Source organism: Aspergillus ambiguus, assembly GCF_047715705.1.
Source record: "Aspergillus ambiguus strain CBS 117.58 unplaced genomic scaffold BDV59scaffold_15, whole genome shotgun sequence".
NCBI classification, from domain to species: Eukaryota; Fungi; Ascomycota; class Eurotiomycetes; order Eurotiales; family Aspergillaceae; genus Aspergillus; species Aspergillus ambiguus.
This window is the reverse complement of record NW_027395528.1, coordinates 334,880-359,991: the sequence shown is the minus strand read 5'-3', so window position 1 is coordinate 359,991 and position 25,112 is coordinate 334,880. Positions and strand designations below refer to the sequence as shown.

General features: G+C 54.7%; 10 protein-coding genes and 1 non-coding gene across 11 annotated transcripts; 7 read left to right on the top strand and 4 right to left on the bottom strand.

Moving 5' to 3' along the window:
- The first annotated feature begins 341 nt into the window (after positions 1 to 341).
- Positions 342 to 4,091, top strand: BDV59DRAFT_29887 (GTPase-activating protein RGD2). Its single transcript, XM_073696144.1, has 4 exons — positions 342 to 1,068; positions 1,146 to 2,292; positions 2,347 to 2,442; positions 2,497 to 4,091. The coding sequence occupies exons 1-4, from the start codon at positions 841 to 843 to the stop codon at positions 3,663 to 3,665; spliced, it is 2,640 nt and encodes an 879-aa protein (XP_073548104.1). The 5' UTR covers positions 342 to 840; the 3' UTR covers positions 3,666 to 4,091.
- On the bottom strand, positions 4,090 to 6,414 carry BDV59DRAFT_178052 (AAA family ATPase CDC6). The gene is made up of 2 exons (XM_073689707.1): positions 6,253 to 6,414; positions 4,090 to 6,195 (listed from the first exon to the last, which is right to left on the bottom strand). Exons 1-2 carry the CDS (start codon positions 6,302 to 6,304, stop codon positions 4,271 to 4,273), a joined length of 1,977 nt encoding a protein of 658 aa, XP_073548103.1. The 5' UTR covers positions 6,305 to 6,414; the 3' UTR covers positions 4,090 to 4,270.
- An 882-nt stretch (positions 6,415 to 7,296) lies between these two features.
- On the top strand, positions 7,297 to 8,696 carry BDV59DRAFT_178050 (DNA-protein crosslink repair co-factor UBX5). Its single transcript, XM_073689706.1, has 2 exons — positions 7,297 to 7,433; positions 7,496 to 8,696. The coding sequence occupies exons 1-2, from the start codon at positions 7,331 to 7,333 to the stop codon at positions 8,572 to 8,574; spliced, it is 1,182 nt and encodes a 393-aa protein (XP_073548102.1). The 5' UTR covers positions 7,297 to 7,330; the 3' UTR covers positions 8,575 to 8,696.
- Positions 8,697 to 8,933: 237 nt separating this feature from the next.
- BDV59DRAFT_178049 (uncharacterized protein) lies at positions 8,934 to 11,772 on the top strand. Its single transcript, XM_073689705.1, has 4 exons — positions 8,934 to 9,127; positions 9,184 to 9,646; positions 9,706 to 10,806; positions 10,860 to 11,772. The coding sequence occupies exons 1-4, from the start codon at positions 9,043 to 9,045 to the stop codon at positions 11,728 to 11,730; spliced, it is 2,520 nt and encodes an 839-aa protein (XP_073548101.1). The 5' UTR covers positions 8,934 to 9,042; the 3' UTR covers positions 11,731 to 11,772.
- Positions 11,773 to 11,825: 53 nt separating this feature from the next.
- On the top strand, positions 11,826 to 14,677 carry BDV59DRAFT_178045 (putative Ste20-like serine/threonine protein kinase). The gene is made up of 5 exons (XM_073689704.1): positions 11,826 to 12,074; positions 12,228 to 12,327; positions 12,388 to 12,418; positions 12,484 to 12,800; positions 12,851 to 14,677. Exons 2-5 carry the CDS (start codon positions 12,276 to 12,278, stop codon positions 14,473 to 14,475), a joined length of 2,025 nt encoding a protein of 674 aa, XP_073548100.1. The 5' UTR covers positions 11,826 to 12,074; positions 12,228 to 12,275; the 3' UTR covers positions 14,476 to 14,677.
- A 529-nt stretch (positions 14,678 to 15,206) lies between these two features.
- BDV59DRAFT_201918 (putative C6 transcription factor) lies at positions 15,207 to 17,948 on the bottom strand (the record flags this gene model as incomplete). Its single annotated transcript, XM_073693920.1, has 5 exons — positions 15,207 to 15,984; positions 16,038 to 17,403; positions 17,461 to 17,577; positions 17,635 to 17,669; positions 17,743 to 17,948. The coding sequence occupies 5 exons, from the start codon at positions 17,946 to 17,948 to the stop codon at positions 15,207 to 15,209; spliced, it is 2,502 nt and encodes an 833-aa protein (XP_073548099.1).
- Positions 17,949 to 18,591: 643 nt separating this feature from the next.
- BDV59DRAFT_207822 (L-rhamnonate dehydratase) lies at positions 18,592 to 20,002 on the top strand (the record flags this gene model as incomplete). Its single annotated transcript, XM_073695077.1, has 3 exons — positions 18,592 to 18,678; positions 18,742 to 18,964; positions 19,044 to 20,002. The coding sequence occupies 3 exons, from the start codon at positions 18,592 to 18,594 to the stop codon at positions 20,000 to 20,002; spliced, it is 1,269 nt and encodes a 422-aa protein (XP_073548098.1).
- Positions 20,003 to 20,459: 457 nt separating this feature from the next.
- Positions 20,460 to 21,436, top strand: BDV59DRAFT_193179 (SDR family NAD(P)-dependent oxidoreductase; the record flags this gene model as incomplete). The annotated part of the gene is made up of 4 exons (XM_073692178.1): positions 20,460 to 20,528; positions 20,582 to 20,844; positions 20,906 to 21,323; positions 21,386 to 21,436. 4 exons carry the CDS (start codon positions 20,460 to 20,462, stop codon positions 21,434 to 21,436), a joined length of 801 nt encoding a protein of 266 aa, XP_073548097.1.
- Positions 21,437 to 21,504: 68 nt separating this feature from the next.
- BDV59DRAFT_201915 (uncharacterized protein) lies at positions 21,505 to 22,645 on the bottom strand (the record flags this gene model as incomplete). The annotated part of the gene is made up of 2 exons (XM_073693919.1): positions 21,505 to 21,932; positions 21,994 to 22,645. 2 exons carry the CDS (start codon positions 22,643 to 22,645, stop codon positions 21,505 to 21,507), a joined length of 1,080 nt encoding a protein of 359 aa, XP_073548096.1.
- A 527-nt stretch (positions 22,646 to 23,172) lies between these two features.
- Positions 23,173 to 24,735, top strand: BDV59DRAFT_29793 (zinc-dependent alcohol dehydrogenase). The gene is made up of 4 exons (XM_073696142.1): positions 23,173 to 23,542; positions 23,611 to 23,659; positions 23,713 to 23,869; positions 23,925 to 24,735. Exons 1-4 carry the CDS (start codon positions 23,418 to 23,420, stop codon positions 24,695 to 24,697), a joined length of 1,104 nt encoding a protein of 367 aa, XP_073548095.1. The 5' UTR covers positions 23,173 to 23,417; the 3' UTR covers positions 24,698 to 24,735.
- A 185-nt stretch (positions 24,736 to 24,920) lies between these two features.
- Positions 24,921 to 24,992, bottom strand: BDV59DRAFT_t89. Its single transcript has one exon. It is a non-coding gene; the product is annotated as a tRNA-Arg (tRNA).
- Between the last annotated feature and the right edge of the window lie 120 nt (positions 24,993 to 25,112).

The window sequence follows — 25,112 nt, the reverse complement described above, 5'->3', positions numbered from 1 at the left end:
TCCTGCAGATATGAACAGATCATTCCATTCACCTTGTTTCAAACCCCCATAGGGCATCCCCAGTCTTGGCGGGTTTGCATCCCGTGTTCCAGACTGCTGAGACAATCGGTAATTTTGGTAAATGATACGCAGAGCCGATCAGCGCCAGCTCAGCCTCATTATTGGGGGGGAGGCACCTTGCCGCGCCTTTCTCACGGGCAGTTTGCGTGTCACCGGAACCTCCACTTGGCCCTAAGCGCCCGCCGGGGGGCGGTAATATTTCACCGGTGTAACCAAAAATAGCCATCCCGCGGAAACACGTGAGGCTGAGGCGGCAACGGCGCTGTTTCCTGACGGTAAATTACAACTCCCAAGAGAAGGTCGGATCTCGACCACCAAAACTCCCCCAACCTTGGGCTCTCGCTGTTGTCGTCCTTCTTCAACTTCCTCCCCCTTAACTCCAACCCTCCTTCGCTGCCTTCTCTCGTTCCGTTCTTCGCACCCTCCCTCTCTTCTTCCTTTCGCCCTGCCCTGGGTTATCCTGCCCCGGACACCTTCGTGCCCCCCGCTCCCTCCGTCCCATACCCCCCGGTCTATGTTTGGCTTTGGCCGATCTGTGCCGTAGGTTCGCGAAAAGCTTGGTTCAGCCCCGGCATCAGAGAGAAGAGGCTGGTCACTCTTTACGATTGCTGGCTGACGCGGCGTGATCTTTTTTCCTCTTTCCTGGGTATCAAACAGGCCCGTTTGTGTGGTGGGCTAGCACAACAGAACACGATCATCCATACCAAGCTAAGGGGACCCGCGTGACTCGCCTTCGCCAGTATATAATCTCGCGACATCCGACAATCTCCAACTGCGACAATGCCTGGCTTTTCGGACTCCTTCTGGACCCCCGACTATGCCACGGGTCTGGGCGTGCTGTATGGGAAGCTCCAGCAGGGAGTGGCCGAGAACAAGCAGATCCTCACAATCGCCGCCATGCGTGCGGAGGCCGAGGAGGTATATGGGCTCCGACTGGGGGATATTGCGCCGACCGTGGACCGCATAACAACGGGTTTCGCAAAGGACGACGGGGCCAGTGTGAGGAAGGTATGTGTCTTGTTCTTGCTACCTTATTTCGAGGGGAAGATCCCGGTTCTCATACTGACGAATTTTTCCCTGGATAGGCGTATGAAGGGGTCCGGACCGAAATGGTCGAAGCGTCCAAGAACCACCAGAAGATCGCGGCGAACATTCGCGAACTAGTCGTGTCGCCGTTCCGACGCTGGTGCAATCAGCACGAACTCCGCATCGAGCACTCGCACGATGACCTGCAGGCTCGCATCAAGGAACACACCAAGCAGGTCGAACTCGTCAAAAAGCTGCGCAGCCAATACTTCAACAAATGTCGCGTTGTCGAAGATCTCGAGGAAGAGAACAAGCTCGCTTTCCAGGCCCCTGAGACCAGCCCCAAGACCAAGCCGACGCCGAAGATCGTCCTGCCCGATGAACCGGTAGAGGAGGAGGAGCCGGTGGAGATTGGGGAGCGGGTCTACGCGCCCGAGGATCTCAAAAAGCTGCTGGTACACATGTTGGAGACCATCCGGATTGGCGAGGTGAAGGTCCCTATTATCGGAACCTACCAGAACACCTCGACCGGCGCCGACATTGTCGAATACACCCAGAAGCACATGGGTGCCAGCAGCATCAGCTATTCCGAGACCGTCGGGCAAGACCTTGTTGACAATGGCTTCCTTCGCCTTGTGGGCAACATGGGTAGCACGTTTGCCAATAGCTCCAAGATGCACTACCAGTGGCGCCCGAAGGTGTTCCAGGTTACTGGAATCCCGGAGAGAAAGAAGCCGTTGATGCGTGTGACTTCCGTCGCCAGCAGCGAGGATGGCAGTGAATCGCCCATTACTTCCGTTTCAGAAATGATTGCCGGCTGGAACCCGCTCAACAACCCGCATCCGAACGAAACGCCAGCCGAAAAGCTGCGGCGCGAAGCCCGGGAGGCCGACGAGAGGTACAAGGCCGCTGTGCGGAAGCTTGATCAGATTCGATGCCGGCTTGAGGAAGAGATCGTCGAGAACCTTCGCTTCATGGAGCAGTGCGAGCTGGACCGTCTGAAGGCCATTAAGGCTGTTGTCTTGGATTTCTCTGGAGCCATCAGCAATGTGATTCCGAACCTGCAGAGCACTGTCGATCATATGATGCTTTACCAAGAGACCATTCAGCCTCTTGGTGACCTGAGATATCTCCTCGAAAACTACAGGACTGGTGGTTTCGTGCCCCGCGTCCAAGCTTACGAAAACTACTACGGCTCTGTGGAAGGTATGTCATCCCGCATCGCTAATGACGTCCAATTGCAGTATCTAACGTCCACAGACCAAAACTTCGGTGTCGACCTGGAGGCTAGAGCAAGGGCTGATCGGAAGCGAGTTCCCATCATTGTGACGACCATTCTCACCTACCTTGACAACCGTAAGACCCCTCGAAGGATCTTGGTGCGCAGTTGATATTAATGGTCGTTCACAGGTTACCCCGAACTTGAAGGTGACGAAGCTCGACGTGCCATTTGGCTCTACGACGTTCCCTTGGCAGCTACGCACAAACTCCGCAACGAACTGAACAACAGCAAGGTTGACTACCAAGAGGTCCTTGAGCGATACGAGGTCCCGGTTGTCGCCAGCGTGCTTAAGCTGTATCTTCTGGAGCTACCCGACTCCCTGGTGTCGTCCCAGGTTTATGAGATCGTAAAAACCATCTACTCCACGACAGCCCACGAGACGACAGAAGAAGGGCGCATCAAGGTCCTGCAGAGCACACTTGGTCAGCTCCGTCTCAACAACATTGCCACTCTTGACGCCCTTATGACTCATTTCACGCGCTTGATTGACCTTACGTCCGCCGATGAGCCGTACATTGCTGGTCTAGCCCAGGCACTGTCGCCTTGTATCCTCCGCCCTCGTACCGAGAGCAGTCTGACAATGAACGAGCGCCACAGCTATCGTCTGATCCGTGACTTGTTCGCCCACAAAGATTCGATCTTTGGCGAGCTGAAGCGCCAATCGAGCGGCCTGGGAGTCAGCGGGTCTATCAGCCGTCCCCGCGCTATCAGCACTGATGAGAGCAACCGCCGCGCGGCCATGGAAGCCCGGAACCGTGCGATTGTCGATCGAAGCAGAGGCCATAGCCCAGCACCCCCTCGGAAGCACCGACGTGACCGCTCCAGTGGTGCGTCCGAGGTCGGCCGGTTCCCCATCAACGTCAGCCCAACCGAGAGACGCACCACCACTAGAAACAGCCTGGACGTTCCCAGCACCAACACCTCCCCGACCGCGGCTGACGAGATGACAACGGTCAACATCAACGCCACCGAACCTGTCGCCAACGGTGCTTCGAACGACTCGCCTGCGTCCGCTGATACCAGCGAGAGCCCCGTCTCGGGGGGAGCTGCTACTCCTCCGCCGGCTCCCGGGTCGGAGGATTCTCCCACTCCAACCCCCACGCCTGCCCTTGATACCGTCGAGAAGCGTGCGTCCGTTCCCCGGTCTGGCGCGGTTACCCGCAAGCCTGGCCTTGGTAGCCGGTCGAGCTTCCCCACAGCCGCCATCGGCGAAACCGGATCAGACAGCAAGCGGAGCAGTGTTGTTGATACCGAGCACAAGGGCGTGACGTTAGAAGACAAGCCGATGGACGATTAAACGAGTCCCAAGCCCAGACGATACGCGACAACGCATCCATACGAGATAAAGACGAGCATGTCCCTGCTTACTCGAAAAAAGAGTTGCGTGCGATCCGGCAACCGTTCTCATACTTTCAGCAGGACTCGTAAGTTGAGAGGGCGCTGGCATCTTGTTTCTTTTTGTATGTTTCTTTTGTATCCCCCGTACAAAGTACTCCGCACCTATACGCATACCCACCTGCGATTTCGACGCATCTTTCCCCTGTTTCATCTATGTGTTTTTTCGTCCTGTTCTGGTTTTGTATGCATAGTCTTTTTTCTTCGTGGTTTGTCTTGTATTTTTGTTTCTCCCAGAGCGGTCATGGAATTGATTGTATAGCAGAGGTTGAATCCTTGAAGATGTAGAATGCACTCGTCTTATTCACACTATCAAACACTACCTATGTCATTATAATCATGTCTAAACATGCAGCGCCGATGTCAAATGCTGTGAGGGGCGACGCTGGCCAAAATGCTTCGCTGTATACCAACGCCCGGAGATAAAGAATGCAGCTTGTAAACCCAAGAAAATGAAAATGAGAACGCCATCCAATGGGATAAAATGCGAGTCGGTTCTGAAGTGAATCACAGGCCCTGACCCTGAAGTAGTCTTCGGAGAATGCCTTCCCCGGGGCCCGCAATCTGGCCCTCGATCTCCCGCTGGGAGACGAAACACACAAGACCCTGTTCATCCATAGCCCGGCTGGGTGTCAAGGCGCCAATAGCCGACTTTGAAGGGCTTCGTCCCAAGTTAGACCCGCCGGCGAGCGTGCCTCCGCGGCCGCGGCCCTGGTATTCGCCGACCAGACCAAGCGTCTCCAGGTTGCTCAGGACGTCCTTGAACTCGGTGGCAGTGAGAGGGTGAAGGATGTTGTCTTTGCGACAGAGGGCGCAGTATGTGTCGAAGATCTGCTTGACGGTGGGCGGCATGTGTTTGGTCTTGGAGGGAGTGGCGGGGAACTCGCCATCGCGTCGCTTACGATCCAGGGCGATCAAGGCGCAGATTGCGGCCTTCTGCTGGAGATTAAGGCCCTGGAGCCGCTGGACCGTGCCCTGGCCGAACGCCGCGGAGGTGATGCGTGCAATGTGAGCGATACTGGCGCGCGGTGCGGTGAGGACGGTGTACGCGGAGGTAAGGGTCTGCTTGGAGCGCGACGGAGGAGACGAGAGGTTATTGTTTTCGATCAGGATCGTCTTGGAAGGACTGTCCTGCTCGGCGTTCTGCTTTTCGAGTTTCTGCAGAGTCTCCTGTTCCACCACGTCGATTGCGCTCTTGACGAGCTCGAACGCCTTCCGGAGGTCGCCCGTTTGCGCGGCGACTTTCTTCGAGCACAGCTGGATGGCGGCCGGCTGGACGAACGGGATGAAGTTCGGGTCGTCGCCTTGACCCGCGGGGATGAGCGAGCGAAGACGGCTGGTGATGACCCCGGCGATCTGGCTGGCGTTGTACGGCAAGAAAGGAAGCAGGCGGGGCTTGAGGTTCTTGGCCTTCAGCTGTGGGAGCGAACGATCGGTCAGGTCGAGGGCATTGGCGATGCCGATGAGCAGGAGCTTTGACTGGGCCTGCAACGACCATTCGAACAGAGATTGGAGAACTTCGGCGTCCGCGGTGAGCAGATGGTCAATCTCATCCAGCGTCACCAGGTACATATCGTCCCGCTTTTCCTTCGGGACGAAGAGCGCTCTCAGTCGCTCCGCCTCGCTCTTCTTGAAGACCTGGCTGTCATCGCAGAGCTCTTCCACGAGTTTGCTGTACACGTCCCTGGCAAGTCGCATGCTCGCACAGTTGACATGAGCGACTTTCACCGAGCCCAGGTCCATCTCCGCGCACACCTCCTGGACCATTGCACTCTTGCCAGTCCCCGGAGGACCGCTCACATACAGACACCCTCCCTTGCGCGACTCCACGCCCTCCTCCAAGAAGGATAGAAGCTTTTCGCGCTCGGCGTCGCGGCCGACGATGCGACCCGAGTTTGCGCCGCGTGCAAACAGCTGCCGCGCATTGGTGTAGACCGTTTGCGTGGTCGTGGTCGTGGTCGTGGCCGCCGTCGGCGTCGATGTTTGCCGGGGAGTGCGAGGCGTTAACGACTTTCCGCCGACCTGGACGCGGTGCTTGGGCGTGACCGGGGTCGAGTCAATCGCGTCGCGGTACCGAGACTTCGACGGCGTCCGGACCTCAACGGGCTTGGAGTTCTCATCGGCGTAGTCTTCCTGCTGCTCGTCCTTGGAAAGTTTTGCCTTGGAGGCACGGATATGGGTATTGATCTTAACAGGGGACGGGGCCTTGTCATCTTGCGCGGTATTCTTGGGACGACTGGCTCCATTGGATGGCGACTTATGCGTATCGACATCGTTCTCGTTTTCTTCGTGAAGAGCACTCCCACTCCTTGTCCGGCTTGCCTTGGATCGCAGTTGACGGGTGGAGGACGCTACCGGCTCCGAGAGCTCTTGCAGGATCCGGGGAGGTCGTGTGCAGCGCTTGCTTGCACTCCGCAATGGCAACGACGGGGCTGGACAGACTTGTTAGAAACCCTGGTGCAGATGGGAGGCCAGAGGGGGTCATGTACCTTCTGTGTCAATCGGGCCCCGTTGGCGCTTGCCGAGGACCGAAGCTGCCATGATGAGGGGATAGGCGAGAGAGAAAGGATGAGGAAGGTGTAAATGAGGCGTATGTACAGAAAGTCAGGTAGGTACTCAGGTTCCTCTCAATGAAGCTGAGATGATTGACGTTCGGAGACTGGCGAGTATGTGCCTTTTCCTAACCGGGTAACATGGCGTCTCGCGCGCCGACGCGTGAGGGCGTCACGCGTCGCGTTGGAGGGTGACAAATCCGCCGAGTCACCTGACCGGTCATCCTTTATGCGCATAAGACTTAGTCAGCTGCCTGAATCGCGGAGAATCAGATTCTCCCCGAGACAAATGCGTCACTGCGAATGCCCGCCTCAGGTCGTTCCAGCGACTGCGGCGAACTGACTGACTTCATTCTTCTCTTCCCTAATCCTCTCGACCTGCGTGATCTACGCGGACCCTCCTTCGCATCTACAGCTTGTTGCCGTTTCTCTGACCAGAACGGCATCTCTCAGCTCGCCCTGCAGTTTGCAGCTGTTTGCATCAGCCAGCTTTCTGTCAATGCGTTAATTCCTCCGACCACAGACACTCTCCATCCTCTATCACAACAAAGTCACCTTTCAACCCCTCACGCACAGTCTTAACCCTACCCGACAGAATCCTTCCACGCAGATTCCACCCACCATGGATAACGACGTGGTGGCTCAGTTCACTGAGATCACCGGCTCCAGTCCGGAGCTAGCCACCCAGTATCTGCAGCTGGCGGATTTCAACATCGAGCAGGCCATGCAGCTTTATTTCGAGAATGACGGTGCCCCTCTTACCCATGAAGCTGCACAACCGCGTCCCGCCTCCACTGGGTTACAGGACCACCCCGGCGCTATCAACGTTGACTCCGACGACGAGCTTGCTGTCGACGAATCCAGATCTACACCTCGAAACCAACCTGTCCAGGGATCGACATACGAAGATGACGCCGCGATGGCTCGTCGTCTTCAAGAAGAGATGTATGGAGGAGGAGGAGGTGGTGGTGGTGGGGGTGCCGGCGGCAGCGGGGACGACGATGTGCGTGCGCCGATGGCCCGTACAACAGAAACTCTGGTGGGACCGGAACCCGATTTCGATGACGATATGCATGCCAGTATCCTGGGTCAATTACGGGCTCGTCAAAGAGGCGCCAGTGAGTTTGTCTCTTCTAACTATCTACGGTCCTACTCGGCTAATTCTTTTGTTTCTCTTCAGATCGACCCGGGATATTCAACCAGCGAGACTCCGCCTCGATATGGACGGGAGATGACGATGCCTCCCATCGGGAACGGCTCGCAGCAGCCACTGGGGGAGCTTCGGAGGTGTCGAGTAAATCAAACATGCTTGCCGAGATGTATCGGCCCCCGTTCGATATCATGAGCAAGCTTCCGTGGGACACGGCGAGGCAGGAAGGCCGTGACAATGAGAGGTGGCTTCTGGTCAACATTCAGGACCCCTCCATCTTCGACTGTCAGGTGCTGAACAGAGACTTGTGGAAAGATCCCGGGGTGAAGGACACTGTCAAGGAGCATTTCATCTTCCTACAGTTCGGCAAGGATGACCCCCGGGCTGCGCCTTATCTGCAGTATTACTTCCAGGCGAGCGACGTCTCCGACAACTACCCTCACATCGCCATCGTCGATCCCCGGACGGGAGAGCAGATGAAGGTGTGGTCCGGGCCCCCGGTTATCAAGGCTGCCGACTTCCTGATGCAGCTGCACGAATTCCTCGACCGATACAGCCTGAAGCATAACGTGCGGAACCCCGTCGCGAAGCGGAAACCCGAGAAGAAGGAGAAGAGCATCGATGCCATGACGGAAGAAGAGATGATGGAGATGGCAATGAGGAACAGCCTGGGTGATGGAGCGGGACAGGCCCAGAAGATGGAAGACCCCGACGACCTGACCCGAAGCACCGAAGATGTCAAGGGCAAGGGCAAGGCTGCCGACACTGGAGATGTCAGTATGGGCGAAGCGCATGCCGATCCTCAGGCGTCTGTATTCCAGTCAATTCCGGCCGACCAACCCCACACCGAGCCCCCTCCCGATCCAGCTACGACCACCCGCATCCAGTTCCGACACCCGTCCGGTCGAGTAATTCGTCGGTTCGCTCTCAGCGATCCTGTGCAACGCATCTACGAGTGGCTCAAGGCCGATCCACCGCTGGCGGACAAAGCCGGAGTGGAGTTTGAGCTCAACGCGATGGGTCGCAACCTGATCGACTCGCTTGATATCAGCGTGGAGGAAGCGGGCTTGAAGAACGGAACGGTGATGATTGGATATTTGGAAGATTAGTGGATGTCTGGAAGACCAGCGTAGCCACACGAATAATGAGGCTCTACTGAGGAAATTTTATGTTACTAGAGCGGGATTAGACCTAGCCATTGCAGCCATGATACCTTGAGGCCTGAGTAAATAATGTATTGAGTGAACCCTCGGACGGGAGTAAGGCTGGCTTTAGCGCCCTTTCTACTGTACTCTGTAGCTATGAGTTGGATGAGGATTTGCATTAGAGCTATTTTAGTAAGTAGTACGATCATCCTTCTCTAACCAATGACTGCGGCATTTTTGTCATTGGTTATCGGAAGGAATTCCACTAACTAGTTAGTAGTGTCATTACGATGACTTAGCCTCTTCCTGCTGCAATCCACATACATTCGTCCAGCCTCACGGTTGCCTCCCGAAGATAAAGGTAAAGGCTAGTGTGCTTCTTAAAGCTAATCAATTGGGAGAAAAAATGATTTTTAGCTGTCCTTATACGATATGAGGAGCAAAACGCACTTCCTGGCAGCTGCCAGGCAACTTCGGTCCTTCAGATATGGCCAGCTTGGGTCCTCCACTTCCTTAGGTTCGAACAGGATTAGCAACCCAACGAGTACACCGTGGTTTTAACATGGAAAACAGATAAACGCTCAGTGATTGAGCTCAATGGAGAGATATCGCAACCCGCAACTATAAACCGTCGGTGGACCAAGGGAGTTCTCATCTGTGCATGGTTTGTCTCTGCTGTGCTTGCCGTGAACATTATCCTCTCTATTGTTTCGGCTATTCTGGCCACCACAAAGTATAATACGAGAAGTTTTGCCAAAGTGCCTATCTACCAAGGGAGCTGTTCAGTTGCAAAGAATACTGCGACCGGCATCCATCTTCTGATCAATATCCTTAGCACCATCATGCTCGGTGCAAGCAACTACGCTATGCAATGTCTGGTCGCACCATCACGACTTGAAGTTGATGAAGCGCATAAAAACCACAAGTGGCTCAAAATAGGCACTCCAGATGTTCCTACCTTGATCTTCTCTGTTCGTGGGCGGAGGAGATTCTTAGGATGTCTCTTGCTGATTACTTCGCTCCCCATCCATTTGATGTTTGTTTACGCAAATCTTTCTTACTTGAAATGAACGCACTCCAACTAACACTACCTAGTTATAATTCAACCGTCTACTACTCCATGCGGCCTAACGAATATCCTGTAGTGATGGCATCGGGTAACACCCCGCTGGATCAGTTGTACCCATCGCATCATGAGGATGACTTTGAAAAATGTTTCAAACCGAATATAAATATGAGCTTGCCCGAGTTTCACTCAGCGATGATGGAGAAGCGGTATCAGATTCTTTCAAAACAGGAATGTGTGGATACTTTCGCCCAAGACTTTGTTTTCGGACAACAAGCAGTCGTCTTGGTGACGAATGCTACATTATCCGCACATGAAACCCCACTGATATTTGTGGGACAGGGCAATATGATTGACTTTGCCTCTACCGACAAAACTAACTTTCCCTGGATGTGTCCCTCTTTTGTATGTTCTAGGAAGGAGGTGCAGCAAAAATATATGGCGAACTGGATGTTATCAGGTTCCAGATGGGCCTTGCCGGAGCTTAACGTATCAGTGCCAACTGCACATGGGTTTGAAAATATTTGGTGGGCTCCGAGTACAGAAGACTCTGGCAAACTCTATGGATTGCTAGAACAAAATCCATCCGCTCAGGAACTACAGCGAGAGCTCAATGACGCATCTCTATGGCTCAACAGCACCTGGGCACAAAATGTCAGGGTGCATGCGATTGATAGCACCTGCGCAGAAGACAAATATTCAAACCAATGGGGCAACAGCGATATGCAATTTTCCAATACCAAATACCCCATTGACCATTGTCTAGCTCTACCAGCGAGAGAAAGATGCCAGGTTATATTCAGTCCCATATTCAGCCTGGTCGTAATCTGCTGCAACGCAATCAAGCTCCTCTGTATAATTCTGACTGCTCGGGATAGCAGGGATGAATTATTGCTGACCGTGGGGGACGCGATAGCCTCTTTCCTTACACGCCCGGATCCAGCTACAGATGGCGTCGGTCTCCTCTCATGGGATCTGGTGGAAAATGGACTACAGGGGTGGGCTAAAGAGAATAGCAAACAGCGAAAGGCCATACCAGTCAATCAGGAGGAGGCTTGCCAATTTCTGCCTCGCCGAAAAAGGTTGTTCCACGCCGTAAGCTACAGGCGTTGCATCAGCACTCTATGCCTGTAAGATACCACCCATCTTTCATTGTGTTCTATATAAAGCTAACAGCTGACAGATGCGTCTTTATTCTCGCCTCAGCTGGGGTTGCCCTCTACTTTGCCATTGTTGCTTATACTGAGAATTATGGTGCTGGCAGCATTTGGGAATCGGGATTCGGAGAACCAAGCTCGGCAACCGTCCTAGGCGGTACTGGAGACGCGAACGATGCAGGAAACGTGTTCAGCATGATTCTTCTAGCTAACACACCACAAGTTGTTGTCTCTGCTGCATATTTCCTGTACAACGCGCTGCTTACGTCCATGCTTATAGCCTCCGAGTATAACAGGTACGCGACAAGAAAGAAGCCGCTTCGTGTATCCTGGCCCTCTGGGGTCCAGCGCTCAACATACTACCTCACTATCCCATACCGGTATGGGATGCCTTTGCTGGCTGCATCAGCCCTCCTTCACTGGCTAGTGTCCCAAAGCTTTTTCTACGTCGAAATCGTTCCACTAGGTATCCACGGGTCCCCAACACGTGTTCAGTATGTGACATGCGGGTTCTCACCCACCGCAATTATTCTAGCGATGATACTGGGTAGCTTGTTGGTTCTAGGAGCGGTTCTTCTCGGGTTGCGTCGTCTCCAGTCCCCTATGCCGCTTGCTGCGCATTGCAGTGCCGCTATCAGTGCCGCTTGTCATCCCCCTTCCGATTCTACCCTTTCTGATCATGCGTCAAAGCCGGTCCAATGGGGAGAGGTCGTTCAGTTACATTCACCATCGTCCACTGGTCTCCTAGACACATGTGCGGACTCCTCGGAGCTGCATCAGCAAGATGCAAGTGAACCACAGCAACATCGCCCATATTCGAGAGAATATGAGGCTTTCCATTGTGCCTTTACATCGGGAGAGGTTTGCGAGCCTTCTCCCACGCGATGCTATTTATAGATGATGCCAACGGAGAAACATGAAGGGAATGGAATTGTCGAATACGCAGTACGTAGGCCGCGTAGTTCAACTAAATAATTCTCACCGCCTATCAGACCGACCGGCAGAATGAACCCCGCAGGCCCCAATCACCGCCGGCGGTTCCTGACCTGAAGCTGAGCTGAGTGTACGTACATCTTCTTCGATTCTTCCATGCAAGGGCCAAAACAATCCGCCTGGTGGGGTAGTCAGTCCTTGGATTCTCCCCTTCCGTCCTCCCTTGCAAGATTTTTCCTCCCTCTCATGTCTCGTCACCAATTGCGCTCGATTTAGGATCCCATCGTCTTCTTCTCGCGGGCGGTTCGGTAGGTTGTTTATCTCCGCTGATCAACCATCGTGATTGATTCCCCATACTTACCCTTCGGTCTCAACCATGGCTGTGTCTCTATCACCCTCCTGTCTCTTCCTCTCACCTCTGGCTCCCTGCACCGTTATGTTCTCGAAACTAATAAATGCAGGGGACTATTGCAGAAGCATCTGAAGATTACTGTGCACTGAAATCCACGATGGAGGGCCTTGTGGATCCAGAAACGCTTTACATGAAGCAAAACTGCATCGGTATGCTGTACCGGATCAAAACCAGAATACGATCTGGGAACCGACTAACAATTTCCTTAGGCGGTGGAAGCTTCGGGCGTGTTTACAAAGGGTATTTATCCACTTCCCCCACCGTATCCCGGCTTCACACCTAACCGCATTACTCGGACCCTGCAGTGTCGATAAGCGCACCGGTGCTTCCGTCGCTATCAAGATCATCGATGTGGAAAATGCCGAGGATGAGGTCGACGATATTATCCAGGAAATAGCCATCCTTTCGGAACTCAACTCCCCGCACGTCACGAGGTACCACGGCTCGTTCCTGAAAGGTTCGAGTCTATGGATCATTATGGAATACTGCTCTGGGGGCAGTTGCTCTGATCTGATGCGCCCGGGTATTATCCCAGAGGAATATATCATGATCATCCTCCGGGAACTTCTCAAAGGGTTAGACTACCTACACAGTGACAAGAAACTGCATCGTGACGTTAAAGGTACGCTACCACCTCTCGAATGCAGTTCAACCGCGCTAATGCAATAACAGCCGCGAACATCCTCTTGACCTCAAATGGTCAAGTCAAGCTGGCGGATTTCGGCGTCTCGAGCCAATTATCCGCCACCATGACCAAGAAGAATACCTTCGTCGGTACACCGTTTTGGATGGCTCCAGAAGTGATCAAACAATCCGGTTACGACTACAAGGCTGACATCTGGTCCCTTGGTATTACCGCCATCGAGTTGGCCAATGGCGAACCGCCCTACTCTGATATCCACCCGATGAAGGTGTTGTTTTTGATTCCGAAGAACCCCCCGCCTACCTTGCAAGGCGACTATAGCAAGGCGTTCAAGAATTTCGTTGAGCTTTGTTTGCGCCGCGATCCCCGAGAGCGACCATCAGCGAGGGAACTGTTAGAGCATCCGTTCATCAAAAGAGCAAAGAAAACAACATACCTCACCGAGTTGATCGAACGCTATGAACGCTGGAGTGCCTATCACGGCAACAAGGGTGCCGAGGAGGAAGAAATGACTCCAGAGCCCCCTCAGGCTCCAACAAAGACTGACGAAGATGATGACGATCTCTGGGATTTCGGCACGGTCCGCCCTGCACGCCGTGCACCTGGTCTAAGGCCTATGAAGGAGACAGATGTGAACACGCGAGGCACTGACGCAACGGATTGGGATCTCAGCGATGGCTCGCAGAAGAAAGCCCCCGAACCGAGCAACAGCATCAACAGTCACCATCCGCCACCTCCTGCCGGGCCGACTCAAATAAAAAACATCCCTCCGGCCGCACCAAAGCCGCCCTCCCCTTCCAAAGTCCCACTGCCACCGTCTCCTATCAAACAGACCGCTAGAGACAACAGGCCCCAAACCCCCTCCTCCCACCTTCAGAAACCGGCACCCCCACAACTGAAAGAGAGCCCGGGTAGCCAATATGACAAGGCTCTCCAGCAAGCCTTGGCTCAAGACCTATCCTTCCTCCAACTCGATCACTCGCCAGACACCACCCCATCCAAGCCACAACCCACTGATACCATTCCCAGGAGGCCAGTAGAGGCGTCTTCCAATCCTACACAGACCTCGATACCTTCATCCAAAAACCCCGGAAACCAAGTTCCCAGACCCATCACCGACTCCCGTCCCCCATACACCACCGCACACGTCCGCCCACCCCCTCCGAAACCCTCCTACGCATCGTCCCAGCCGCCGCTGCAGGCACCTTCCCAGCCACGCAATGCGCCTGCGCCCAGCAACCGGACCAGCTTCAGCGATCTCCACAGAAGGATAGACGCCAGCCTGCAGACCCCGAGCACAATCCCGCAAGCCAACGAAGTGTCCGCGCTGAACAGTGTGATCCTGCCGGCACTCAAGGCGGCAATCCGCCGTCGTGCGCGTCGGCTGGATCTGCTATCGCGCAACACCGCCGCAGAAGCCGGCGCAGGACGAATGGAAGCCATGGAGGAGCAGTCTCGGCGCGACTATGTGCAGCGCATGATGGAGTCGCTGGTCAGCGACGTGAGCGGGATGTTTTCGCGCATCGAGCGCTGGGACAACGAGGCCCCCGTCGGGATGGGGGCGGACGTCACCTCGTTCCTCGAGGGCTTTTTGGAAGAGGTGCTTGTTCGGATCGAGCCTGCTGATGAGGAACCTGCTTCGGCTAGGGCGTAGGCGTTTGTCTGCTCCCGCTTCGATATGGGGCATGGCGACTGCGATGCCTTCAATGGGTACTGGTGCTGGGCGTGTTTGTTCTTTCCTTTCGTTGCGGAGTTGCGATTTGCTGGGTTTTCGAGTCTACCGTTTGAATGAGGCGAATCGCCGTCATTGTACATGGAGCTAGTTTAGAATTTGATATTTCGAGCACCTACGGGCCTAGTGTTCATATGTCAAACGTTTCGCAACGTAGGCTGTCATTTTATGGCTACCTAGTAGTGCGTTACGATCAAAGGTGGATGCATCGGTCTGTCAACAGCGTTGGAGGATACGGTATTGTACATGGCGTAGACCAGCAAAATGGTGAGCCATGGCGGAAACACTGCACCCAAATTTCCTTCCGCATTCCCTCTCGCAGGAAAGAGCGCCAGAGTAGCCGGGGACCCAGGGCGTTCAGTTTCTCGACAGATCCTTCGCGTCTTCCAGGCATCTTTGGTGGGGATCTGACCTTCCCTGGACTTTCTTGTAGGGGGGCCCGGCGAAACAACCCGCTGAGAAACAATAGTGGACTCAAAGCAGGTCTTACTCCCTGAGACCTATAGAAGCTTATATACCTCAGTCCTCCACGCAGACGTATATAGCAAGCATGGTATTTCACATCCCTAGCCATGCTAGTTCAGGACGACCTTTAAGACATCGTCGCCGGCATTCTTTCTAGTTAACAGTGAAGTCTAGCAGCGACAGCCATACTATCCTCCACGGAAAAGCCAATCGGTCTCTGGCGTCGGGATCAAGTAGTTTGTGATATTGAACTCGTTCGTGTTGGCGGGAGTTCCCTCAACGACGGCGTTGGCGGCTCCGCCCTCAGTCAAACCGTGGATCGACATTGGGTTGTTCACAGCTTCATTCATGTCCAAGGTTGCAAGATCAGGAGCTCTCGCGGCCGGAACGCGGGGGACATTGAAGAACCCGAAAACATCGAGGTACTCCAATTCGTTCGGGGCCAGGTTCCGTGGCGGCATACCCGATGCCGGGATGGCGGGTTGACTACCCGCGGGAGAAGAACGAGGTTGTCGTGAGATCAGAAAGTCCAAATCAAAAGCGCAACGACGCATGTCAGCCAGGATTTTCACCGTGGATGGCGTGGTTCTTTCGGCATCATCGGCCCCCGCTTGCTGATATTCACCATACTCGTCGAGAACGCGTTGCAGGATCGTGCTATAGCGCTCCGCCACCTTCCAGTGCTTTCCCATTTTCTCGAGGGTGTCGACAAAGAATACTATATCAGGACTCACGGTGTGGGCAATAGTAGAGCCATGGACGAGTAGTAAACGAGCCGAAACCCAGAGAGTAAATGCGAATGGGGGGCCGAGTTTGTCCAGCATATGGTTGTCCACAACGAAGCGGGTGATTGACAGGATGTTATCAACTGCAACCAAACAACGCTGGCTCGCACTGTATGACGGGGTAAAGATGGGAGATCGGGTGGTCGGATAAGCAGCTGAGGAATGGAGTCGTATGACCGCACTAAAACACGTCAGAAACTGTCTGAGAAACAACCGTACATGGAATAGACTGACGTCTGATATGTAGTATGGAGCATAACCCAATCACAATGAAGGTTCTTGCTATGCTTGGAGCCGTTGAATAAACGGGAAGAGTTCTCGTAGGCATACTCAGTCGGTAAGCCGAATTCCCAGGACGCCAACTCACTATCCAACTTGCGATATGTTGCCTGCCACTCTTCAACATCCGATAGGACGCCAATGTCGACGGGTCGTTTCAAGAACTGGTGGATACGAGATAAAATTCCGAGGATTTCCACATAGAGGCCGAATGACCCAACGTTCTCGGCATGGTTAAGGTAATCAGCCCGATCACTGGAGTGATGGAACCACCTTGTCTCAACTGGCTGGTTCTTGGTGAAAAACTCGTCTTTACATGGAAGCCTGCGGTCGATATCTTTGTCGTCCAATGTGAAGTCAAAGGCGGTTGCAATTGTGGAATACCGGTCCAATAGATATACCATCCAGAATAAGCGACGTCTGCCTTCTTCTTCCACCCAGGACTCTGGTTCGGAAAGTGTAACGGCTCTCAGGGTGTAGATTGATGGGTAAACGGGGGTGATGAGGGATGATTTGGACTCGACAGCTAGGCCCAACTGAACGACCGATCTGGTGATCAAGGCGAGTAACTTCCATCCTGGAGGACCATTTGACGAACCCACAAGGTCCAAAGCCAGGATCACCAAGGCCTGGAGCGCCTTGACGCTTGAGTTCTCCAAGCCATATAAAAGGACTTTCTGTTTTGAGGAATCGTGATAGCGCTTGCGGCTTTGCTCATTGAGTCGATTGTCATTAGAGAATCGCAGTGTGGTTGCAACAATAGCGTACAGAACCATCCGATCAGCTTCTTCGAGCGGAGACGGCCCGAAGAAAGTGTCCAGCGTGGTACGACGATGTAGAATTGGGCACCAAGAGTTGATGTGTTCGAAGTACAGGTCGACTAGAGCGTACAACAGATCATATGGGGGCAGATCAAGCTCTGGGTCTGAAAAGGACTGCTCTTGGTTTGAGAACAGATTTACCGGTACTTTCAGGGAAGATTCATTTCCGGTATAGTCATTCTGCGGAACGGGAGCTGATGCGTGGGACAGAGGAGTCGGGTGCATTGCAGCCTGGATCTGATTATTCATTGGGTTTTTGGAGGAAATATCGGAGGGACTAGTGATCGAGGCATCTGATTGACGAGGGACTGGCACCGAGGAGGGTTCCTGGAAGTAGAACGCGTTGTGAGGACTCGGACCATGAGCGGCGGAGGGCTCTGACGGAGAGCTATATGAAAAGGGGCCCGGATGGGAAACCTCGGGATGCAGTCGCGGCGGATTTTGCAGGATATGAGACTCGATAAGGCGCGCCTGTGTCTGGATGATCTCCTCTAGACGATCTGAATGGCTCATGAGTGATGATGCCTAGCTTGGAGGAAGGTGAAAAAGGAGCATACCAAGGCGTTGCTCCAATTCCTTGCCGTAGCCTGCACGGAGACCAGGCTTCTTTCGTTCCTTGTATTCACATTGCTGGCCATTGCGCGAGCACCAGCCACAACTGGGTTGCGCACGATCTAGTCGCGTCAGATGGACGTCGATCCAAGCCATTATAATGAGCCGAGGGCACTTACCACATTTTACTTTCCTCTGTTTACAAAGCTCGCACCTTGGTTGGTCAGCTTGTGGTCGGGTGGATAGACGAGGGAGGATGGCGAAGGAAAGTACGAGGTGATACGTACGATACGGTGAGGGGACGTTTGCGCTTCAGCGCACGGGAGCCGTTTTGGGTGACGCGATCATTATCGCTATCAGCCGCTGACCAAGATTCATCCGCGCTGTTATCTCTATCCTGATCGCCTAGAGGCCTGGGCGGCGGCGGCAAGGATGATAGTGCTGGAGGAGGTGGAGTCTGCTGTGCAGAAACGGCTGCAGCAGAGTTCGGCATTGTACTGTAGCGAGGTCGGGGAAAAGTCAAGCTCCGTCAACAGGAAAACGGCACGATCCTCATCATCATGGTGAAGCCGATGGAAACTCGGATCTTGGACTCGGAGAAGCCCGAGGGGTGTGGAGGAGGAGAAGCGATGACGATGAGAGGGGGAAAGAGGACGAGGACGATTGATTCATCTGGGGAAAAGGAAGAAAATGAAAGTCCGGGCGGGGTGGTGCCTCAGGCCATATCCCCGCAAACCCCCAAACCGCCTTCTCCACAAATCATCCCTGCCCTGCGGAGGTCTTCATCTGTGTCTACAGGGGTATTTATCCCTCCTAGCGAGAGTCTGACGCTCGCCTGCAACCTCCATATCTACAGAGTAACTAGACTAGTTGATCAGTCATGACTTCAGGCTGAAGAGAGCGATATTCAGGAGACCTCGGCCCCCCAGCCTGATTGGAACCTCCACAGCGGCGAAATTCCCCCATCGCGATGGAGCTCGGGGGAGTATTGCCCCGAGGCGGAATCGCACCCGAGGGTCGTTCAAATATTCTTGATTCCCCCGCCATTGATCTTGTGAAAATCACTCCAATCCTCCTCTCCTCCTTCGTCTTCTTCGCTTCAGTCTACCGTCGTCTTTACAGCACTCATCGTCGCCATGGCTTCTCCCGCTGCCTTTCCCCGCATCAAGGAGGTGCGCTCTTTCATCATCGACGGTGTTGGATCTGGTGGTGACTACCACAATGTAAGTCCAGAGAATTCGATCATCAACCCCTCTGGTAGGCTCCTACTAAGCATACACACACAGGTGAAAGGAGGTCACTGGCTCATCGACAGCGATATTTCCACACCCATGACAAAATGGGCGCAATACCGGGGTTCACGTACTTCCTGGGGTATCAACGTCTTGGGCTCTTTCTGTGTTGAAATTGAAGCCACCGACGGTACCAAGGGATTTGCTACCGGTTTCGGTGGTCCCCCCGCTTGCTGGCTGGTGCACCAGCACTTCCAGCGCTTCTTGACCGGCGCAGGTATGGCACTTCTACCCTTACAGATCCAAGTAGACGAGCCACGAGAATTGTCCTCACTGACACCCCTCCCCGCTCGCAGACCCCCGCGATGTCAACGACCTCTTTGAGAAGATGTACCGCGCTTCCATGTTCTACGGCAGAAAGGGTCTCCCAGTGGCCGTGATCTCCGTCATTGACCTGGCCCTGTGGGATCTCGTCGGCAAGATCCGTAATGAGCCCGTCTACAAGCTCATCGGCGGCGCCACCCGGTCGCGACTGGACTTCTACTGCACTGGCCCTCAGCCAGCCGCCGCTAAGGCCATGGGCTTCGTCGGAGCCAAGGTGGCTCTGCCTCATGGCCCCGACGAGGGTACCGAGGGTCTGCTCAAGAATGTCGCTTACCTCAAGAAGCAGCGGGAGAGCGTCGGTCCCAACTTTCCCCTACGGGTGGACTGCTACATGTCCTTGAACGTGTCGTACACGATCCAGCTGGTCAAGCGCTGCGAGCAGGAAGGAATTGACATCGACTGGTGGGAGGAGTGTCTCAGCCCCGATGACTTCGACGGCCACGCCCTCCTCAAGAAGGCCCACCCCACCGTGAAGTTCACCACGGGTGAACACGAGTTCTCGCGCTACGGCTTCCGAAAGCTCATCGAAGGCCGCAACCTCGACATCATCCAGCCCGATGTGATGTGGCTTGGTGGTCTGACCGAACTGCTCAAGGTCTCCGCCATGGCGGCCGCCTACGATGTCCCTGTGGTCCCTCATGCGTCCGGCCCTTACTCGTACCACTTTGTGGTCTCGCAGCCCAACACTCCTTTCCAGGAGTACCTCGCCAACTCCGCCGATGGAAGATCCGTGGAGCCCGTGTTTGGCAACCTCTTTGTGAACGAGCCCATCCCCACTAAGGGATACCTCGACGTCTCGATCTTGGACAAGCCCGGCTTCGGTCTGGAGCTCAACCCCAATGCTCCCCTGATCCCCGCGTCGTCCATTCTCAACCCGGCTCCTCAGAAGAGCCTGGCCCCTCCGGTAGACAAGGAGCAGAATGCCCAGTAGAGATGTGCGCCTTGTCTCGTATGATGTTTTCTTTCATGGCTGATGAAATTGTGTTGCGCATGTACATATTATACGATTTTTTTTTATTGGAATAAATGATAGAATTTCAAGATAAATGTCTGTCTGGCTTTCCTACCGCATACTGCGTCCCCCATACGGCATACACGAATAAGATACCCCACAATAAGACAGAATAGCCACATGAAATCCGCATCAGTCTCACCGGAGAAATGAGTAACGGCATAGTCTCGGCGAGTGACGGAGACACGGCCGGTCGGGGTATCAATAGCACGAGAGGCCCGAGGGGAAACTCCACCAATTGCGCTATCTTATCGTCGACCCCACGGCGGGGGTGAAAAACATTCCCTCTTTAAGCCCGCCGGAAGAAGACACTCCTGCAGATTTACGTCCTATTTCTCCGTCCAGATCAGTCTCCTCCGTGGTTGTATCATCCTCAATGCCTCTTCCCCAGCTACTCGTCGGCAAGGTTGCCGCCATCACCGGTGGTCTGACTGGCATCGGAAAGGTAAATCCTAGCTCCCCAACGCATGAACGAAACAAGCACTCTGACTCTCGCAGGCCATCGCCCTCGAATATCTCCGTCATGGTGCCAAAGTCGCCATCAACCACCTGGGCGGCGCCAAGGAGGAGCCACTCCTCGAGGCGATGCAGAAAGAAGTTGCCCAAATCATCGGGGAAGAGAAGCGGTTCATCACCGTCGCGGGCGACGTGACCCTCCCCGAGACGGGACGGGACTTTGTTGCAAAGACTGTCGCGGCCTTTGGACGGCTGGACGTGTTTGTCAGTAACGCGGGCGTCTGTCGATTCGAGGAATTCCTAGAGTAAGACCAACCGTCCCTGCATCAGACTGGGCAATGCTTGTTCTAATGCTCGTCTTGATAGGGTTGACCCTCCGCTCCTCGGCCAGACGGTTTCGACTAATCTGTCGGGTGCCTTTTGGGCGACTCAAGCGGCGGGCCGCCAAATGGCGCTGGCACAGTCTCCCCCCGGAGGATCGATTATTGGAATCAGCTCCATCTCGGCTCTCGTCGGTGGAGGACAGCAGACACACTACACGCCCACCAAGGCTGGCGTGCTCAGCCTGATGCAGTCCACCGCAGTGGCTCTGGGGAAGTACGGGATCCGATGCAACGCACTCCTGCCGGGGACGATCCGGACGCAGCTGAACGACGCGGACATGAGCGACCCGGTCAAGAGGGAGTACATGGAGGGGCGGATTCCCCTGGGACGGCTGGGCCAGCCGCCGGATTTGGCTGGTCCGGCGGTGTTTTTGGCGTGCGAGGAGCTCAGTGGATACGTGGTAAGTCTGATACCCGGCTCTTGCATATGCGAGTGAGTTTGAAGTGACTAATAAATGTCCAGACGGGTGCGCAGCTTCTGGTTGATGGTGGCCTGTTTGTGAATCTCCAGTGATGACTGCTTTATGACGGGGTCTGTATTGCATTTTTGATGGATATCTGTATATAGCTTTCTGTAGACTTTCAAATATTAACACCATACGCGTTGACAGCGACCTGTCCCCATACACCCGCCTTCTGGCTTCCGGTAAGGCCGCGTCGCTCAAGAAGACCTTCCACTATGCTCTTCCAACGCCGCCATGAGGCCGCGTTCCCCCCACCTCCGATATTACACACAGGCCAGTCCGACCCAAACATGACTCGCTCGGGCCCGAAAGCGTCAAACACCACGTCGGTCCAAGGGGCGAGTGTCTCAACGAGGGAGGGAAGGTCTGGTTCTGGCGTCGATGGCAGGGGCGGGAGCTCGGAGAACCCCCCGGACAGCTTCATATACGTCGTAGGGTACTGCGCCATGGCAGTGACCAGCGACTTCCACTCGAGGAAGTCCGGGTGGCTCGTGACGGGCTCGGGGCCCGACGAGGGAAGACGCAGGTTGGGTTTACAGAGATGATCTAGGGACTCGTCAGTCAACCGTCCGATGCCAGAAACCAGGAATGCAAATGCAAAACCTACTGATAACCATAATGAGACTGGATTTTTCCTCATCATAAACCCGCCGCATCATCTCGACCGCCTCACGCAGTTGGCCTAGACCACCCTGCCGGGCATCAACCCCAAGGTCGAAGGCCAACTTCTTCCTTCCCAACCACACCAGCCCATCGATAAAATCTGGCTGCGTCATGACCCCTGCGGGTTTATCCTGCACTAAGTACCGCACCCCGCGGACCCTCCGCCAAATATCATCCGATCTCGTTCGCTCTTTCACCAGCGCCATGTACTTCTCCAGTGCGGCGGGTCCGCCGGGCACGGGGGCCCATGGAACAATCCCAAGACAAAGATGACGGTCGTCGGCATGGTGTCCCTCCCCCGCGACGGGTTCGCCCGTGATCACCCGCGTCAGAAAGGAGACTTCATCCAAGGTATGTGACCAGCCTTTTCCGGACTCCTCCACGGAAGAGATGCGGTCAGTCTCGAGGAAAACGAAGCCCCGGAGATAGGTCGATTCCGAGGCGTCGGGCGAGGTAGATGTGGATGCGGTCGCAAGACGGTATTGATCGACGGAGTGTTGCGATGCGAGGGGGTTGTCGGGTCCATGCCAGGCCAACGTCGGGAGGTGGGATGCGGGGAAGAGATGGATGTGAGAGTCTACAATTGGGATGGGCATTTTGGCGAGAGGAATGCGATTGATGGAGTTGACTTACAGGAGATGGACAGGGAGAAAAATATGCTGTCGCAAAAGACTACCTGGAGGGATCCATCTTATCGGGGGAATTCAGGCCGAGCGGGGAGAGATCATCACCACCGCATCACCATCGTCGTTGAGGAAATCCTCTTCACAGGAGCGACTGAGTGAGTACCTTGTGATCTCATAACTATATATACCCTCTGCCAGATCCTCTTCCTCATCTTCCATACTCTTCTCTTCCTTCTCCCCGCCAGATCGGCGGATCGTCGTGCACCAACCTGCCTCATGCGTTATGCTCAACATAACTCGGCGGGGCCGTTATGATCGTGATGATCTTCCAGTCAACCGAGGCTGCCTCCCTCCTCTACCCCTCATATCCCTATCGGCATCTCCATTGATTGGGCATGTCTGATGGCTACTTTTGTGGCTGTTATATGAAACCCAGGATCCAGGCAGCTTCTCGTCGTCAATATGGTCTTCCCCGCGGCGGGGAGCCAGCATCTCCACTTTCGTCTGCCTTTCTACCTAGGTAAACCCCTGGTTGGTGTACCAATGGGCTTTCCACCTCACAGTGTATCGCTTGGCATTATATGTCACGACGACCATCTGGAGTTAAAAAGAGGGGCTGCGGACCAGAATCCGCTATGAAGGGGATCTCCCAATTCTCCCCCTCTACTCTCCTCCGCTCTTCCTCCTACTCTACAACGCACCACTTTACCGCAGGCTCGGATATACGGCCCCATTCTTCAATATGGCTACCCCTGAGATTCCCCAGAAGCAAAAGGCTGTCGTCTATGACAACCCTGGCACTGTGTCTACGAAGGTCGTTGAGATCGACGTTCCTGAGCCTGGTCCGGGCGAGGTGCTGATCAATCTGTATGAACATGCACCGTGACGCTTCACATCGAAGCATCCTGGCTTTGAGTGGCACTGACAACCTCTAGGACCCATTCTGGTGTGTGCCACTCGGACTATGGTATCATGGCCAACAACGTTGGTGCTCCCATCCATCCACACCCAAGCCCCATTATTAACATCATGTTCAGTGGAAAATGCTCCCCTATCCCACCCAGCCTGGCCAGGTCGGCGGCCACGAGGGTGTCGGAAAGGTGGTGAAGTTCGGCCCCGGTGCCGAGACTTCTGGTCTGAAGATCGGCGACAGAGTTGGCATCAAGTGGGTTGCCAGCGCCTGCGGAAACTGCCGTACGTCCACAAACTCGCCTGGTCTCAACAATCTCATAATACTCACCATCTCTAGAACCCTGCCAGGCCGGCTCCGACGGGCTCTGCTTCGCCCAGAAAGTCTCCGGGTACTATGCCCCCGGCACATTCCAACAATACGCCCTGGGACCGGCCAACTACGTGACGCCGATCCCGGACGGGCTAGCGTCCGATGAGGCCGCACCTATGCTCTGCGCAGGCGTCACCGTCTACGCGGCGCTGAAGCGCAGCAACGCGCGCCCCGGCCAGTGGGTCGCCATTGCGGGCGCCGGCGGCGGCCTGGGCCACATCGCCGTGCAGCTGGCGAGTAAGGGCATGGGACTGCGGGTGATCGGAGTCGACCACGGCAGCAAGGCGGAGCTCGTCAAGGCGTCGGGCGCCGAGCACTTCGTCGACATCACCAAGTTCCCCATGGATGACAACGGCGAGGCCATCTCCTCCCACGTCAAGTCGCTGGCCGACGGACTGGGCGTGCATGCCGCCATCGTGTGCACTGCTTCCAACGCCGCTTACGCCCAGGCTCTCCAGTTCCTGCGCTTCAACGGCACCCTCGTGTGCGTGGGCATCCCTGAGAACGACCCCAAGCCCATCGCCAGCGCCTTCCCCGCTGCCATGATCGGCAAGCACTACACCATCACCGGGTCGGCGGTCGGCAACCGCCGCGAAGCCATTGAGACACTGGAGTTTGCTGCCCGTGGCATCATCAAGGCGCATTTCCGGACGGAGAAGATGGACGCCTTGACTGGGGTTTTCAAGGAAATGGAGCAGGGCACTTTGCAAGGAAGAGTCGTTCTTGATCTGTCTGGTTAATATGATTTTCTGTATTTCCGTGGCTACGGAATAATCAGGCAATGTGAATATATATTTTGTGCAAATACCGCGACTACGTCTCATGGCAGATCTTGGCCCAATTATAACGACCTAACGTTTTAAGATGTATCTCAGGAAAAGGAAAAGAAAGGAAAAGTGGCAGAGAAAATAAATAACTTACAAAAATTTGGCGTAAGATTGTCTGCAAGGCAAGCAAAAAATTTGACCTACGCAGGATTCGAACCTGCAATCTTCTGATCCGTAGTCAGACGCCTTACCATTGGGCCAGCAGGCCATTGGATGAAAAGTTGCACGAAATTTGGCTTTATAAGCCTGCACTACCACAAGCAATCTCCATTAACCAATCACACTACGTAGTAGTTAGTACTTTTCACCGCCTGCGTTCTATATGACC